At 35.8% G+C, this 17,190-nt stretch overlaps 1 protein-coding gene across 21 annotated transcripts in view; it reads left to right on the top strand.

Annotated features, from left to right (window-relative positions):
- PAM (peptidylglycine alpha-amidating monooxygenase) overlaps positions 1 to 17,190 on the top strand; it is a 329,113-nt gene that overhangs the window by 243,271 nt on the left and 68,652 nt on the right. For 20 of the 21 annotated variants that reach the window (XM_054688174.1, XM_054688177.1, XM_037530123.2 and 17 more), the window contains exons 8-12: positions 9,398 to 9,446; positions 9,945 to 10,012; positions 11,228 to 11,308; positions 11,862 to 11,938; positions 14,005 to 14,108. In XM_054688174.1, the coding sequence (XP_054544149.1) occupies positions 9,398 to 9,446; positions 9,945 to 10,012; positions 11,228 to 11,308; positions 11,862 to 11,938; positions 14,005 to 14,108 (379 nt within the window). The remainder of the gene's footprint in view (positions 1 to 9,397; positions 9,447 to 9,944; positions 10,013 to 11,227; positions 11,309 to 11,861; positions 11,939 to 14,004; positions 14,109 to 17,190) is intronic. The other variant, XM_037530112.2, reaches the window with a different exon arrangement.

Here is a 17,190-nt window from a genome sequence, read left to right as displayed (position 1 = left end):
TTTTAAGGATCTAAGATGTAATAGGTTATTATCATGCATTATTCCACATACTTACTTTACTACTTAACTGTGAATCCAAGCAGGAACTCCAAGCTATTTTTAGAAAAGCAAGCTTAATCGTTTGGAATGGCTATCCTCATATCCCATGCATTCACCGCCCATTAAGAGAAATGAACTTCCTGCTTAAGTGGATGTCCTTAAGTCCCACCAGTTATATATCCATTCTTGCTTAATTCCATCTTAGCTTCGTGGCATTTCATAGATAAAATGCCTAGGAATCTCTAAGATATAAAACTTTTTTTTTTAAGTGAGTAACATTTACTAAATATTAGCATTGGAGAATTACATTTGATACCCAGGTGGGTCATCAGTAGCTGAGTTACCTTGAGCAACACTCTCTGTAACCTCTTTTCCCCCTCTATAGAGTGTAAGAATTGAATTCCATCCTTTCCAGGGTCTCTTTCAATTCTGAAATTCTATGAGTCTATATATTTGATAAAATACCTTGCTGTGGTTATATATCTCTGCCTAAGCAGAGGAGAGCAATTGCTGAAAAGAGGGCAAGCTCGGAGACCCTTGTGGAGTGTTCACGCAGTTTTCATCTTGCTCAAGATTAGATTCTGATTGAATGCTATTTTCAACTCTCATCTACTATCTGGAAATACTCATTTCTGTCATCATCAGAGTGCGCTTTAGAAGTCTTAACCACTCAACCACCTATCCTATGTTGTGATATATGTCTAAAGTATTATTAGATTTTGTTGTTTTACAATCCTCTAAAAATTACCCTTTTAACTTTTCCATTGTTAATGTTCTCACCATTAAAAAGGGTCCTAGAATAGACATATGACATTATAATGGAAATAATGACATATAATGAAACAATCCCTCCCAGTGTCATCTGATACCTTTCTAGTATATAAAGTTTTCTCTCCTTGTGTTGAAATTCTTTAGTCTAACTTTTGTCTTACTGAAAGAGAACAGCAATTATGAAAGATCACTTTAAAAGGGATCTTTGGCTTTAATTCTCCATGAACACCAACTTTAATAGCTGAAAGTCAAGTGTTCACCAGTCTGTCCTAGAAAGAAGGTGAAACTATAACCAGTTCCAATGAAGGAGATTTACATTGGAATAAGAAAACTAAAATAAGATAAATGAAGCTACCTGTACAGAAGAGCTGTCAGGATTTTTGTATGATGACAGTTGTATAAGAAAAGTGAATAAATGTAGACTAAGACAATTTCAATATCAACATAAAAATACCCTCACCCTCTTTTCTGCAAACAGTGGATCCTATTGAATTGACCTCTAGCCCAGAACTCAGAAAGTAGAATTGTCTTGGGTCTGGTTAAGGGAAGCTGCATAACTAAAATCCACAGGAGCACTGTGGTGAAATTGTTATTACCAACTTGTTCATTGTCCTGTGGTCCATAATCCATTAATTTCACTTTAGCCAGACCATGGTGTTTATGGCTTACTAACATTTTTTTATGTCACTGATGACTCTGGTCTTTTTTACCTAATTCAAACCTCTGAGTTAGCATTTCTCTTCCCATTTTGAGAATAGCTATTTTGTGCAATCTTTCATATACTTTTTCAATTCTAATTCCTATTTTATTTTTTTAAAGATTTATTTATTTATGCAAACAAGAGGTGGGGTACAGGCCAGAGGTGTGGGGGTGAGAGGGTTCACCAGAGACAGAGTGGGGAACAGAACAGGCAGACTGACGAAATACATTGCTGAGGGGAGCAGCGGGCGAGACAGGAAAGTTCTGCTGCGCCATGTGGGTTTCTCCCTGGCCAGAGATCGAACTCGTGCTGCAGAGGCTGTGGATTGCTTCATAGTGCGGTGCTTAACCCCTTGCACCACCAGGGAGGCCCCTAATTCCTATTTTAAAAGCCATCTTTTTATCACTTAATATTCCCACTTCCCATCCACCATATGGAATATTATTTAGACATACAGAAAGGTGAAATGTTGCCATTTGCAGCAAAATGAAAGGATTTCAAAGGAATTTTGTGAAGTAAAGCAAGTCAGAATGACAAAGTCAGATATGGGACACTTCATAGCAGATAATTCAACAAAGTAATTTACTAATAAAAACTAGTGATCATTAATAAAATGATTTTTATGAATCATTTTAAAAGGGAGAAAAGATCAAAGGGAATATAAAGGAGGGTGATAGAAAAAATATCCTTGTGTTCTTTTCCCCCTTTCTTCTATTCCTCTAGTTATTAGTTGGAAAAATTTGATATGCTTCAGTTTCTTCAATTAAAAAATTATGACTATAACCAATGTCTCTTTTCTATGGTTATGAATATAGAAGAACTATGACTGTGAAGATATTCTTTTAAAAGTAAAATATTCAGGTGATGAATTTTTGTAATCTCCCAATAAAAAAGTAGTGATGATAATAACTAACATTGAAAATTACCTATGCTCTGAATAGAGTGCCATATACTTTATATAGACTATCTTGTTTATAGTCTAGTTAGAGTGTCTTTTTTTTTTAAAGATTTATTTATTTATGCATACAAGAACTGGGGTACAGGCCAGGGGTGTGGGGGGGTGAGAGGACTCACCAGAGACAGAGCAGGGAACATAACAATCACTGTCTGAAATACATTGCTGAGGGGAGAAGCAGGTGAGTCAGGAGAAGTCTGCTGCACCATATGGGTAGCTCCCTGTCTGGCTGGGGATCAAACTTATGCTGCAGAGGTTGCAGACAACTTCACAGTGCTGTGCTTAACCCCTTGCACCACCAGGTAGACCCTAGTTAGAGTTTCTTAGTGGTGTCAATATTGATCATTAGTAATAATCTATCAAGTTTTAGGTAGACAAACTTGTAGATCCTACTTAGTTTAGACAAAGGAACTCAGTGATTACCTGCTTAAAAACTGATGATAATCTTATAAGACACTATGATCAAGTAACTGTGTGTGATTAAAATACACAGAATAATTTTAGATTTTACACCCCGTAGATCTATCATGTGGAAATATGAAATATATATGTTGAAATATAAATCAGAATAATCCACTTCCTAATTCTACATTTTGCTGACCAAATTCAATCAGATAATTTCACATTATTTCAGTTATTTGAATTATTACTGTTCTGATTTTTTTTAAGATTTATCTATTTATCTATCTATTTATTTAGTTAGTTATTTATACAAGCATTGGGTACAGTCAGAAGCACGGGAGGGTGAGAGATTCACCAGAGCCGCCAGAGCAGGGAACAGAACAGGCAGACTGACTGAAATACACTGCTGAGGGGAGCAGCAGGCGGCAGGAGAGGTCTGTGCGCCATGTGGGACCCTCGCCCAGCGGCCAGGGATCCAACCGGCGCTGCAGAGGCTGCGGGCAGCTTCCCAGCCCAGCGCTCAACTGCTGCACCACCAGGGGAGGCCCTCTGTTCTGATTTTTTTTTAAGTGAGGTAACACTGGTTTACAACACTGTCTAAGATGATGTAGGGAAATATGTTCATATCTCAGAGATATATCACTATACCATACCAACCACCAAACTGCCCATAATTGTTTATCATAAACCATTGGGGGCCCCTCTCCCCTTTGTTCCTGTTCCCCCTTTCCCTCTGGTAGCCTCAATTCTGCAGTCATGTTTCTAGGGGGTTTTTTATTTGTTTGTTTGTTGTTGTTTAGTTTGTTAGTTCCTTTGTTTTGTTTCTCTCTACTGCACATACAAGTGAAACCATGTAATCTATTTGTCTTTTTTTCTGACTTATTTCACTTAATGTAATTCCCTCCACTTCCATCCATATTGTCACAAATGGCAAGAGTTCATCTTTTTTTATATAGCTGAATAGTATCCTATAGTGTATTCTATAGTATATTAGCACATCTTAATCTGTGGCTCTGTCATTGGGCACTTAGGTTGTTTCCATAGTTTGGTTATTACAAATAGGTTAGTGAACCTAGGAGTGCATACATCTCTTTGAATTTAGTGTTTTATAGTCTTTGGGTTGATACCCAGGAGTGTAATTGCTCTATCATATGGTAAATCTATTTTTAATATTTTGAGGAACTTCTGTAGTGATCTTCATGGGGGCTGTACTAGTCTGCATTCCCACCAACAGTGTGAGGTTCCATTTTCTCCAATATCCTCTCCAACACTTGCGTTTCTGGTATTTTTAATATGGGTGTTTTCACAGATAGAATATGAGATGTCATTGTGGTTCCCATTAGCTTTTTCATGATGATAAATGATGAGCATTTTTTCATATGCCTCTTGGCTACCTGTAAGTCTTCTTTGGAAAGTGTCTTTTTTAGCTCTTCTGTCCGCTTTTTGATTGGGTTATTTGTTTTCTTTTTTATTTTTTTAAAGATTTATTTATTTATACATACAAGAACTGGGGTACAGGCCAGAGTGTTTTTGGGGGGGGTAATAGGACTCACCAGAGGCAGAGCGGAGAACAGGACAGGCAGATCGACCAAAATACACTGCTGAGGGGAGCAGCAGGTGAGTCAGGAGAGGTCTGCTGCGCCATGTGGGTCACCTCACTGGCTGGGGATTGAATTAGTGCTGCAGTGCTGTGGTGAGCTTCATAGGTTGTGTCTTAACCCCTTGCGCCACCAGGGAGGCCCTATTTATTTTCTTTTTGTTGAGTTGTATGAGTTCTTTGTAGGTCTTGGATATTTGTTCCTTGTCAGATGTGTGTTATACAAATACTTTCTCCCATCATTAAGGTGTCTTTGTTTTAATAATAGCTATTTTCACTATATGGTAGATTTTTAATTTGATGCAGTCCCATTTGTTTATTTTACCTTTTGTTTTCCTTACCATTAGAGTGGAGTCCCCAAAGACATCACTGAAGTCAATGTTGTGGAGTAATTTGCCTATGTTTTCTTCTATGTACTTTATGACTTCTGGTCTTGCATCCAAATCTTTAATTCATTTTGAGCTAATTTTTATGTATGTTGTAAAATAGATGACTAGTTTCATTTTTCTGCATGTAACTGTCCAGTTAGTATACCACCATTTGTTGAAGAGACTTTCCTTTCTCTATTGCATACTCCCCCTTGGTTATAGATTAAGTGCCCATTTACATATGTGCTTATTTCTGGGCTCTCAATTCTGCTTCATTGGTCTGAGTGTCTATTTGTATTCCATATTTTGATTAGTTTATGTTTTGATTGCTTTAGACTTATAGCATAGTTTGAATGGAGCATGATACTTCCATTCCTCCTCTTTGTTGTCAAATACTGCTTTGGCTATTTGGGATCTCTCATGGTTCTATATAAATTTCAGTGATGTTTGCTCTATGTAGTTAGCATTCCATTGCAACTTTGATAAGGATTGTGTTGACTGTGTATTGCTTTCGGTAAAATGGACATTTCAATAATGTTAATTCTTCCAGTCTTTGAACATGGAATATCTTTTCATTTCCTTGTATCTTCATCTGTCTCTTTTAACAATGTCTTAAACTTATTGTGGAATAGATCTTTTCACCTTTTACTGGATTTTTTTCCTGGGTGTTTAGTCCTTTTTGATGCTACTGTAGATATGATTGTCTTCTTGACTTCTTTCTCTTCAAGTTCATTATTTGCATTTAGGAAGGCAACATACTTTTGAATGTTGACTTTGTTTATAGTACTGATTTATTGTTTCTAACAGTTTTTTAGTGGAGCATTTACGGTTTTCTATGTATACTATCATGTCACCTGCAAATAGAATATCATGATTTCTGTCTTGTGTTAAAGTTTCTAATTCTGTTGTTCTCTGCCCTCTTACTTCCATTCTATTTTTTTTAATTAAAGTCTTCTTTGTTTTTTTTTTTTTAAAGATTTATTTATTTATGCATACAAGAGCTGGGGTACAGGCCAGAGATGCAGTGGGTGAGAGGACTCACCAGAGACACAGTGGGGAGCAGAACAGGCAGACTGACTGAAATACACTACTGAGGGAAGCAGCAGGCGAGACAGGAGAGGTCGCTTCGCCATATGGGTTGCTCCCTGGCCGGCCAGGGATTGAACTCATGCTGCAGAGGCTGCGGATTGCTTCATAGTGCGGTGCTTAACCCCTTGCACCACCAGGGAGGCCCCTTACTTCCATTTTAAACATAGAATATATCTGTCCCAACTTTTTCAGCCAGCGTATCATTTTGGTGTTCTGAATTCATTTCCTGTACATTTCTTAACTATCTCAGTTCTGGTTTTGTTTTTTCATTTTATGTGGCAAAATATTATCAGAACACTGATGTATTTCTTTGTGATAATAAGCATTTTAAAGTATCATCCATTTTTATGATGATGCATGTCAGAGACAGATTCATGTATAGCCTAGTGAATTGAAATGAATTAATTCTTGTGATCCAAGCTCTGTGTTACAATGGAAGGGCAGACAAAGTCACAGCATGCTGGAAATCATCAGTGAAATATGCAAAACTAGTTGAAGTTTCTACATTTACCAAAAGTAAGATCAGCATAGAGGTTATGGAAATAATAATATATCACTGTGACAAGGATCACACTGGAGTTAAAAGGTCATGATCTTTACACCAAACATTAGGCTGAAATATGCTTCTCTCCAAAGTTGCCACTTGCTCTAGAAATAGCTGTAGATCCAGAAGCCCCAACCCCCCAACCCCAGGGCACCTTTTTTTTAGAAGTTCAAGGTGTTCCCACAGGAACTTCTCATTGTATGTATAAGAAAGCACGTGGGCTCTTCAAGTCAAACTGTAGAAACTTGTATCGGAAGAGATCACTATCGTTCGCAGTAATAGAAAGCAAATTTGAAATGATGTATGAATTCTAATAGACTTTCATGATGTAAAATTTGTATGTAAATATGCTTTATTATGTATTAACTTTGAGATAACTTGTAGAATTTTGTTCAATTAATATTTCATTGCTAAAATGTGCATTTATTCATTAAAATAACAAAATTTCTTAAAGTTATACAGTTAGAATTGTAACTTGAGCAATCTATGGTTAAATAGTGATGATAAAGTGTTATCCATAATTTAAAGCATAATATCTGTATGATCACATACACACAGCTAAGATTTCAGAAATGCCTGTTCTTGATGATTCAGTGAGTTAAATTGACTAATATTATGTAAACAAATTCCTTGGCCATTGTAGAGATTAGTATGATTTTTAATCTCTTCAATAATTTTCCTTCTATTTTGATTTGTGGAGCTTTTTGTAAAACAGACAGGACTGCTACTTTAGATCTGTGTATATTTATCAGTCCTCTACCCATATAAGATTTACATTCTAAAAACCAAACTTTGAGTCTCTAAAATCTATATTTCCCTAAAACCATCATGTTACTATATGTAAGTCAGGAGTTCAGTATTTTTTCCCCACAGAATGTGTTGATCATCTCATTTTACCACTTGAAATTTTAGCTGTTTATTATATCCCTGACATTCTTAGAGGATCCGCCATGTCAGTAAACATGTAAGATCAAAAGAAAATCTAGAACTGTCTTTGCTTGAATGGCCAGAATGTGCCTCACTCTTAAAACCCTAAATAGAAAGCAAATAAATAACAATCAACTAATAATAAGTGTGATTTCAAATGGAGAAAACTTTAAGTGTGGTTATAAAATGCCTTCAGATTAAAAACTTGTTTCTAATTTTTTTTGTTGTTTTCTTTGAATAAAAAGACAATTCTTACATTATCTAACAGGAAGATGCATTGTTGCATTACACTGGGCAATAGGTATATGTTATAATTAGTGATATCCCTGCTACTCTTAATTTGGTGACACATATCAGCTTTGATGATAGACTTCCTCAGTAGTCCCTTAAATGTATTAATATTTTTATTAATGTCTCCAATTTAGCTGTTTTAAGTCATAGTAAAGATTGTCAGTCAAGTTGGATGTCAAAATGTGATTCATTTGATGTTTTCAATACAAAGATGTAACGAAAAACCAAACAACAGTTCCTGGTGGCGCAAGGGGTTAAGACACAACCTATGAAGCTATCCACAGCCACTGCAGCATGAGTTTGATCCCTGGCCAGGGAGCTACCCACATGGCACAGCAGACCTTGCCTAACTCACCCACTGTTCCCCTCAGCAGTGTATTTCAGACAGTCCGCCTGTTCTAAAATCAACTTAGCTAATTAGGTGTCTCTGGAGTTCAGAATAAATCTGGCATGAGTGGATGATATTCTTTCCACCATTTTTTTTAATAGGAAAGATATCTGTGTAATTCTGAGTCAAGTCAATTCTAACCATTGTGAAAGTATTACAGACTAAGAATATTTACTACATCTTATGCAGGACATTTAGGAAACCTTGTTCTCAAAAACTAGGTATTTTTTAATGGATGAAAATAGTGCCCAATTACCCTTTTCATATTTAAACGCATAAACAAATTCAAAATAAACTTGTGATGGCTATTATCATTGTTACTGTTTTTATTATTACTATTTCCTCCTTACATCATTAAAACTCAGTTGAAATTATGCAAAGAAAGAACTCTCTGAAATTATTATGAATATATCACTTCACTGAAATTGATTTAGGAGATTGACTATAGATCCCTTTTCGAAAATTAACAAAGACTGGGCCTCCCTGGTGGCGCAGCGGTTGAGCGCTGGGCTGCGAAGCTGCACGTAGCCTCTGCAGCGCTGGTTCGATCCCTGGCCACTGGCGAGGGTCCCACATGGCATGCAGACCTCTCCTGCCACCCGTTGCTCCCCTCAGCAGTGTACTTCATGAGTCTGCCTGTTCTGCTCCCCACTCTGGCTCTGGTGAATTCTCTCACCCTCCCGTGCTTCTGACTGTACCCAGTGCTTGTATAAATAAAATAAATAAATCTTTAAAAAATAAAATTAAATTAAATTAACAAAGACCAAAAAAATCCAATTATTTATAAAATGTTTATTTATATTAAAAGAAAATATAAAAACTGAGACATAAAATTTTGTAATTACTTAGAATAAAATTAAAGGAATTTATCATATCCAGAATAGAAGGAATGAGTAAGTCCAAGCTTCAGCTCTCAGGGAGATAGTTTCAGTAGAAGTGAAAATTTGCATGATTGATCAAAATTTCTTATTTCTATTTAGAAAGGCAAGAGAAAAGGGAAGGGAGTTTTATAAAAGATCTCTGAAGTATCCATGCCAAAGGTGAAAAGACTCCCAGTGTTTCTGATTAGTACCTAGAACATGTATAGGAAAGCAAATGACTGGGCATTTTGATGATTCAAGGAAACACTATAGACTGCTTGAAATGATCACTGTTGTTGTTTTGTGAGATTTTGGAGATCAAATGCAGATTAACAAAGAGGAAAGTTCTCTGTGAACTATAAAACACCATACAAAATAAACAAAATTTTTGCTATTAAATTATATATTACTTTCAAATCTGTTTTTCACATTTTCTTTTTTAAGATTTGTATTTGTTGTTTTTCAGATAATCACAAGGACTGTTCTGGTGTGTCCTTACACCTCACACGTGTACCGTAAGTACTCCTAATTATCCTACCCTGAATGACAACTTTCAAGTTTTGAGAACTTAAGAGTGGGAAATACACTGGATTAAATATCTATTACTGTATAACAAATTTCCCTAAACTTAGTGGCCTAAAATGACAACTATTTAGTGTCTCACTTTCCTATATCAGGGATCTGAGCACAGATTAGCTGGGTTCTGGGGTGTCACATAAAGGCTGCAGTTGAGTCTCCAATGGGAAGGTACCTCTTCCAGTATCACTCACAATGGCTATTGGCAGGATTCCGGTCCTTGCTGCCTTCTGCATTCCAGAGAAATGTGTAATTAGCTATTTATCCAAGAAAATAATTTCAATGAAAAAATAAATATTCCATCTCTTTTTCCATATTATTTTAATTTTGGCACAAAATGTATCATTTAGAACAATGTATTAATGTGTATCTTATTGATCCAAGTTAATAGTGTTGACTTTTCAAATTGTTGAGATGAATATTACTGTTTTCTGCAGACAACCTTTAATTGCTGGCATGTACCTTATGATGTCTGTTGACACTGTAATACCAGCAGGAGAAAAAGGTAAGTAATGACCTTCATAATGTATTATTGAGCAGTGAGTACATTGAGTAATAAACTTCACTATCTAATGTATAAGAACAGATTTACAGTATCCTTTTTTAATAAACTTTTTAAGTGGTGATGTTTTTGAATTCCTGAAAAATAAACTAATTCTATATTATCCTAGGATTTTAAATCAGTTTTTTTTTTAATTATACCAAATCAGTGGTTTGTTTTTTTCATTCTTTTCTTTTTTTTTTTCCCCCATTCTTTTCTTAAGATGCTAAGAATTGAGACCTGTGGGTCGGTAGTAGGTTATGTAAGTAAAAGAATAATTTTTTATTTAAGGTTTATTTTAGATTAAGAATATTTTGCAAATCAGTCAACCATTCTTTGATGTCAAAGACAAACTGCACAGCATATTGTGGAATCAACAACTACAGAGAATACCAGATTCAAGATGATGAAACCCACAGCCCAACACTGACTCAGTCTTTGAATCTATATGTACTAAGCTTATTTTTCCCCACTTTGTAAAATGGTTAACAACAGCTGTCTCTCCTACATTTATAAAAACTGTTGGAATAATGATATTATTTATCAATCATTCAAATCTTTTGATTTTTTTTATAGGGAATCTCTTTAAGTTATCACCCATTTGGTCTCATTGTAACTGTTCATTCTCTTATTATAATATATAACCTAACATGTTATAAACATACTTATAACATTTATTATAACCATGTGTTAGACCTTCAGAATGGAAAAGTATATGCAATGGTTCCTTCTCAAGTGAAACTGTCAATCTGGCTATTTTAGGTGTTTGCAATCAATTTTCAAAAATCTTTTTGTTCTAGTAAAATAAAACCCAATTTTAAGCTTTTTCAACTCCATAAACTTCATATGATAAAGGTAGTAAATTAAATTCATAAGATAAAGATAACAAAGGTAACAAGTATGATAAAGATAAACTAAATTCAGTGCACTGACAGTATTTTGACTCTGGTCATTTTGTTTATGAATGAAATAAAAATGTCAAGGCACGGAGTTCTTAACTCATTTCAGAAAAGTAGCTGGACCCCTTAAGTGCTTATATCTGAAGAATACATGAGTGTGTGTTTATTTATAAGAGATTTCCCATGCCTACCATCTTGTGAATAACCTACCATACTTTTAGACAAGAATGTTATTTTCCAGTTGAATAGTGACATTTTTTCCTCTTTTCATTTCTGACAGTAGTGAATTCTGACATATCCTGCCATTATAAAAAGTATCCAATGCATGTCTTTGCCTATAGAGTTCACACTCACCATTTAGGTAAGAACCTTAAGCTATATGTTAAATTACAAATGTTTACTATTGTGCTAATGTTTACTATAATGCTATACAGGTAAAATGTAAATTATGTTTGACCTTAAAATCTGTATTTTTAAAAAAGATTTGTTTTTATTTATTTATGCATACAAGAACTGGGGAGTAGGCTAGAGGTAGGAGGAGTGGGGGTAAGAGGATTTACAAGAGACAGAGTGGGGAGAAAGACAGGTAAATCTACTGAAATACACTGCTGAGGGGAGCAGCAGGGAAGACATGTTGCGCCATGTGGGTTAGCTTCCTGTCTGGGAATTGAACTCAAGCCATCGCAGTGATAACACTAAGACTTAAGCCCTAGGCCTCCAGGGAGGCCCCTCAAGCCTGTCGTAATGAAAAGAATTCTATGCTTATCATTGACATTGTGTATGTATTTGATTAAAATACCTGGCATTTTGGGTTCTGAAAATGTTTAGATTTTATTTTGAAATAAAAATAATAAAAATAATTCATTTTTCTATTACCTTTTATGTTATATGATTATATTTTTTGTTCATCACAGGTAAGGTGGTAAGTGGATACAGAGTCAGAAATGGACAGTGGTCACTGATTGGACGCCAGAGCCCCCAGCTGCCCCAGGTGAGAATTATTTTTTAATTTTTTAATTTCCCTACCACCACCTTTCCTTGTGTCTCCTTTCTCTTTCCACCTCCCTCACTCTTAACCTCTGAACCCTCAGGATGTTTGTTGATGTCAAGTAGTTCATGTGTTATTGAACTGTCCAATGTTTGTTTTCATGGTTCTAATTTGCTTTGCCTTGCTGCATATATTTTTTTTTTCAAATTCCCTTCATCTTGTTAAAAATGGCTGCATTTTTCTTTTTTCTGGCTGTGTAATATTCTGTGGTATATATGTGCCACATCTATGTGACCCGTTCATCTTTTGAAGAAGATATCCTCTGCCTGTTAGGACTTCTGTGTTCTAGTTATTACTAATCATGCTGTGACTATTGTAGAATATAAGGGTTTTTTGTTTATGGTTTCATATTCTAGGGATATATTCCTGGGATTGCCTGGTTATATGATACTTCTACTTTAAAATTTTTAAGATAAATCCAGATTTCTTTCCATAATGGTTGTACCAATTCACATTCCCACCATCATTGTAACAGGGTTTCTCTTCCTCTGCATCCTTGGCATTACTTCATGGTGGTGGCCTTTTTATTATGTGTTGTTCTCATAGGTATGAGGTGGTATCTCATTGTAATAAAATCTGCATCTGTCTAATTAGTAATGACAGGAACATTTTTTCTTTTGCCTTTTGGCCTTCTGAATATCCTTTTTAGTGACTTGTCTATTCATATCTTCTGTTAATTTATTAACCAGGTTATATTTTTTTTGAGTTTTTTATATATATCTTGGATATTAATCCTTTGTCAGTTATATATTGTGTAAATATTTTTCCCATTCAGTAGTGGTCTATTTAATCATCCTGTATTTTCTTTTGCTATGTAGAAGTCTTTTAACTTGAGGTAATCTAAATTATTTATTTTGTTTTTAATTCCCTTGCTTTAGATGTTGTCATCAAAAACATCTTTGTTGTTGATATCATGCATCACCAATGTTTCTTCTGTGTATTTTCACGTTACTGGTGTTACATCTAAATCTTCAATCCATTTGGTTATTTTTGTGTATGGTGTTAGCAAGTAATCCAATTTCATTCCAGTGCCATTTATTAAAGCTTGTCTTTTCTCCCATTTTATGGACATGGATTTTTATCATATATGATGGTAGATGCGTGGATTTATTTCTGGACTTTGATTCTGTTCCATTGGTCTTTGTATAATTTTTGTGCCAATATCATATAGTTTTCAATACTGTTGTTTCATAGTAATACTTGAGGTCAGATAACATAATTTTGTTTCTCTCTTTTTTTCTTAAGGTTTTGCAATTTGAGATCTTTTGTGGTTGCATATAAATTTCAATATTTCTTGTTCAGTTTCTTTGAAAATATTGTTGGGATTTTGACATTGCTGGGTGCCTGCTCGTGCACCTCCTTATCTAGTGCAGTTCTGGATCTTAGGAACCTGATGACATTGGCCTGTGCAGAGTCAGTAGCTGGAGGGGGCTCAGTGCTGCAGCCATTCCTCCCTTTCATGGCTTGTTCTGCCTCCTTATGACTTTCAACAAAGTTCAGTTAGAGTTTTTCCTACCTCTTTCAGTAGGGTTAATGCTCCTATTATATATGTTGATGATCGTTTTTCCCTCAAGGGGTTTTGTCTTTGTTTTGCATCCAATGTATGTGTGTCTGGAGTAGGCAAGCCCAGCCTTCTATGCTGCCATCTTGCTTGTCTCCCCAAGTTAGTTTAATAGTGAAAGAAAAAAAAATATTAATGGACAGATAGTAACAGATAGTAAAGATATTAATATAATCCTTGCAAATTTCTCTAGAATCTAAACATCTCTAAATCTACCTTTACTGTTATCTAAATTGTTTGTGATCTCCTTTTTCTTTTTAAACAGATTTCAACTTGGTTTCCTTATCAGTTACTATGTTCTAAACATGATGGTGAAATGTGTGTGTGTGTGTGTGTGTGTGTCTTCATTCTCTCTACTCAGGATGCTCAAGGGCTCATGTTATTAAAGCATGTGCTTCTGGGTTTTCCTGGAAATTATAATGAATCATTGTATTTGTTTTCTTGTTAGGCTTTCTATCCCGTGGAACACCCAGTAGATGTTAGTTTTGGTGATATACTGGCAGCCAGATGTGTATTCACTGGTGAAGGAAGGACAGAAGCCACACGTATTGGGTATGATTCTGGAAATTTCACTATTTAAAAAAAAAATTATTGGTGTAGAACATGATTATAGGTGACATTTAACTTTGTGAATTGTGAATAAATTACACATTTTCCCTCTATAACAAACTGTTAAAGCAAACTATTATAGCATTTTATCCTTTTAAAACTGACTGATTTGGATAAACTCCAGAAAGTGTGCTTATCTTTCCATGCTGCTTTTCTTTCTGCTTATTCAAGAACTCCAGTATCACACCTCATATTATAGTTACCACATAGTGTATATTACTTCCCTAGACTCATTTTTATGAAGAAAAACCTAGTGATTATGAACTTTTGTTCACAAGTGTTTCTTTTTTGTCTATATTCAAATTTGAGCAAATCTTTCAGTTCTACATGTAATGGTGCTCATTAATTACTCACAACCATAATTTTCCCTGCCTGTTAATATTTCTGTGTATTCAGCATTTCTCAGTTGTTCAGTTGTTAGTCCATAGAATACTCTTGGCACTTATACAAAAGAGAATGCCGGACTTTTAAAGCATTTTCAAATTACTGAGCGTTTTTGAAATGAGTTTATTTTATAACACTCAGTAAAATTTTCAGAGCACTATGGAATGTTTCAAAAAAGGTTTGCCTAAATTGAAAATGAAAGATAAAAGCTGTTGTCATGTGTGGGATTTTTTTTTTTTTTTTGTCAGAAAGGACCCAGTGAACCTTCTTTCCATATTAACCAGGTTATAAACATTTTTTTTTAAAGATTTGTCTCTATTTATTTATGCATACAAGAACAAAAGTGTAAGCCAGAGGTGTGGAGGGTGAGAGGATTCACCAGAGACAGAGTGGGGAGTAGAACAGGTGGATCTACTGAAATACACTGCTGAGGGGAGCAGCGGATGAGACAGGAGATGTCTGCTGTGCCATGTGGGTTAGCTCCCTGGCCGGGGATCAATCTCAGGCCATAGTGGCTGGTGATAGCTTGAGAGCACTGAGTTTTAAGCCCTGCACCAACAGGAAGGCCCCCAGGTCATGAACTATTTGCTGATTCTACCTGGAAGCTGTAGTTTTAAATCATTTATGTTTTGATCAAAGAGAAGTTACTAAAATTGGGCTTCTGGAAATGGACTTTAGATGAAGTGAAAATAACTCTTAAGATGACAACACTTGCTGATGGTTGTCAGGGGAAAGGGAAAAGGCACTGATCAGGTAAAATAAATAAGGGAGACAATAGGATAGGATATTTATGTTACTCTAATAGTGTTTTTTATGTTAATAGGTATCAATTTTAAGGCTAAACATAGAACAGATGTAAAAAATATCAAGCAGCATCAACAGTTTTGCTTTTGGATAAATTGCACAAATTTGGAGAAAAGACTTGTAAAAAAGCAATGAAATCAGTGTTATAAGAAATGGTACTAGAAAGAATAGTAAGAAAAATAGTAATAGTAAGAAAATGGTTGGGCCTCCCTGGTGGCCTAGCGGGTTGAATGCAGCACTATGGAGCTGTCTGCGACCTCTGCAACGTGGGTTCGATTCCCGGCTGGCCAGGGAGAATCCTGCATGGCGCGGCAGACCTCTCCTGTCTCACCCGCTACTCCCCTCAGCAGTGCTTTCAGTCTGTCTGCCTGTTCTGCTCCCCACTCTGTCTCTGGTGAATCCTCTTACCCTCCTGCGCCTCTGGCCTCTACCATAGCTTTTGTATAAATAAATAAATCTTTAAAAAAAAAAAGAAAGAAAATGGTTGATCAAGCAGACATAATTAGATTTGAGCAAAATAGTCTGACAATTCATTTCTTAATCTTTAAATACATAAAGTAACCTGATTCAGAGAGTATATTGATCTGCTGTTCTCCATTTTATGCTAGTGTAGAGATCCTGGACTTAACCGCTACTGGTTATGTTTGAAACAGGTAAGCAAAGAAGTGAAAAATTCCCTACCACACATTAATGTATAATTTATGACTTCAATGTGGAGTAGGTTGAAGTATTTTCTTTTTTTTTTTAAAGATTTATTTCTGCAAGCACTGGGTACAGTCAGAAGCACCGGAGGGTGAGAGAACTCACCAGAGCCAGAGTGGGGAGCAGAGCAGGCAGAAGGACCCAAGTACACTGCTGAGGGGAGAAGCGGGCGGCAGGAGAGGTCTGCGCGCCATGTAGGACCCTCCTCCGGTGGCCGGGGAGCAGCCGGGGATCAAACTGGCGCCTTAGAGGCTGCGGGCAGCTTTGCAACCCAGCGCTCAACCGCTGCGCCACTGCGGAGGCCCAGTTGAAGTATTTTCTTTAGAAGTCCTTTACAATTTGGGGATAGTGAGGCGGGGGCAGCTTGTGACTTTGGCTATATTCTATACTCTGAGTATCTTCTGTTAGGCAATGGGAAAGATAGAAATTAATGACTTGTTATAATGCCAGATGGGAGGCCAAAGTGATCTCCTGAGGCCTCTTTCAGTTTCATGAATCCAGAATAACTCCAGTCTTTATAAAAATGTTCATTCTATTTTAAAATAATACCCTAAAATGATACTAATCTATCTTTTTTGTAAATCTCATGTGGGCTGCAGGAAATTCCATTTTGTAATATAAATGAAATAGGAAGAACTTACATGAAATTAAGTTAATGAATGAGTCCATATTCTGAATATTTAATTTATTACTAAAGAAGCATTTTTTTTCAGTAGAATAATAAGCTAAGAAAACAAGTTTGAATGAATTTAAACATGAATAAAATTTCTCATGATAATGCATAACATTCTTACAGCACTTAATGTGCTTTTTAGTTTTAGAAAGGTAATAACAGCAGTACCTCTCTGTTTTGTGAAATAATGGATACCATTTCCATAGGACAGTATAAAAGCACAGTTGAGAATGTAACCAGTAAAAAAGAAAACTAAAAAAATGGAAAAAGCATTATTTTGATGTCTGCTAAATCAAACGGTACACTACATCCCCTCACCACCTTTTCCCTTGCCCCCTACCCCTAACTTACCTGCATACTCTCTTTGGGCACAGACTTGAAACCTGAGTTTGAGAATGACTTAAATACAAATCTCACTTATCCAGATGCCCCTCTGTACACTGCAAGATTTGTGGACTTTAA

This window comes from Talpa occidentalis, unplaced genomic scaffold, assembly GCF_014898055.3.
Source record: "Talpa occidentalis isolate TD23 unplaced genomic scaffold, MPIMG_talOcc4v2.1 talOcc4.6, whole genome shotgun sequence".
Taxonomy (NCBI): domain Eukaryota; kingdom Metazoa; phylum Chordata; class Mammalia; order Eulipotyphla; family Talpidae; genus Talpa; species Talpa occidentalis.
The sequence above is the reverse complement of the archived record's forward strand: the minus strand, read 5'-3'. Positions and strand labels throughout refer to the sequence as shown.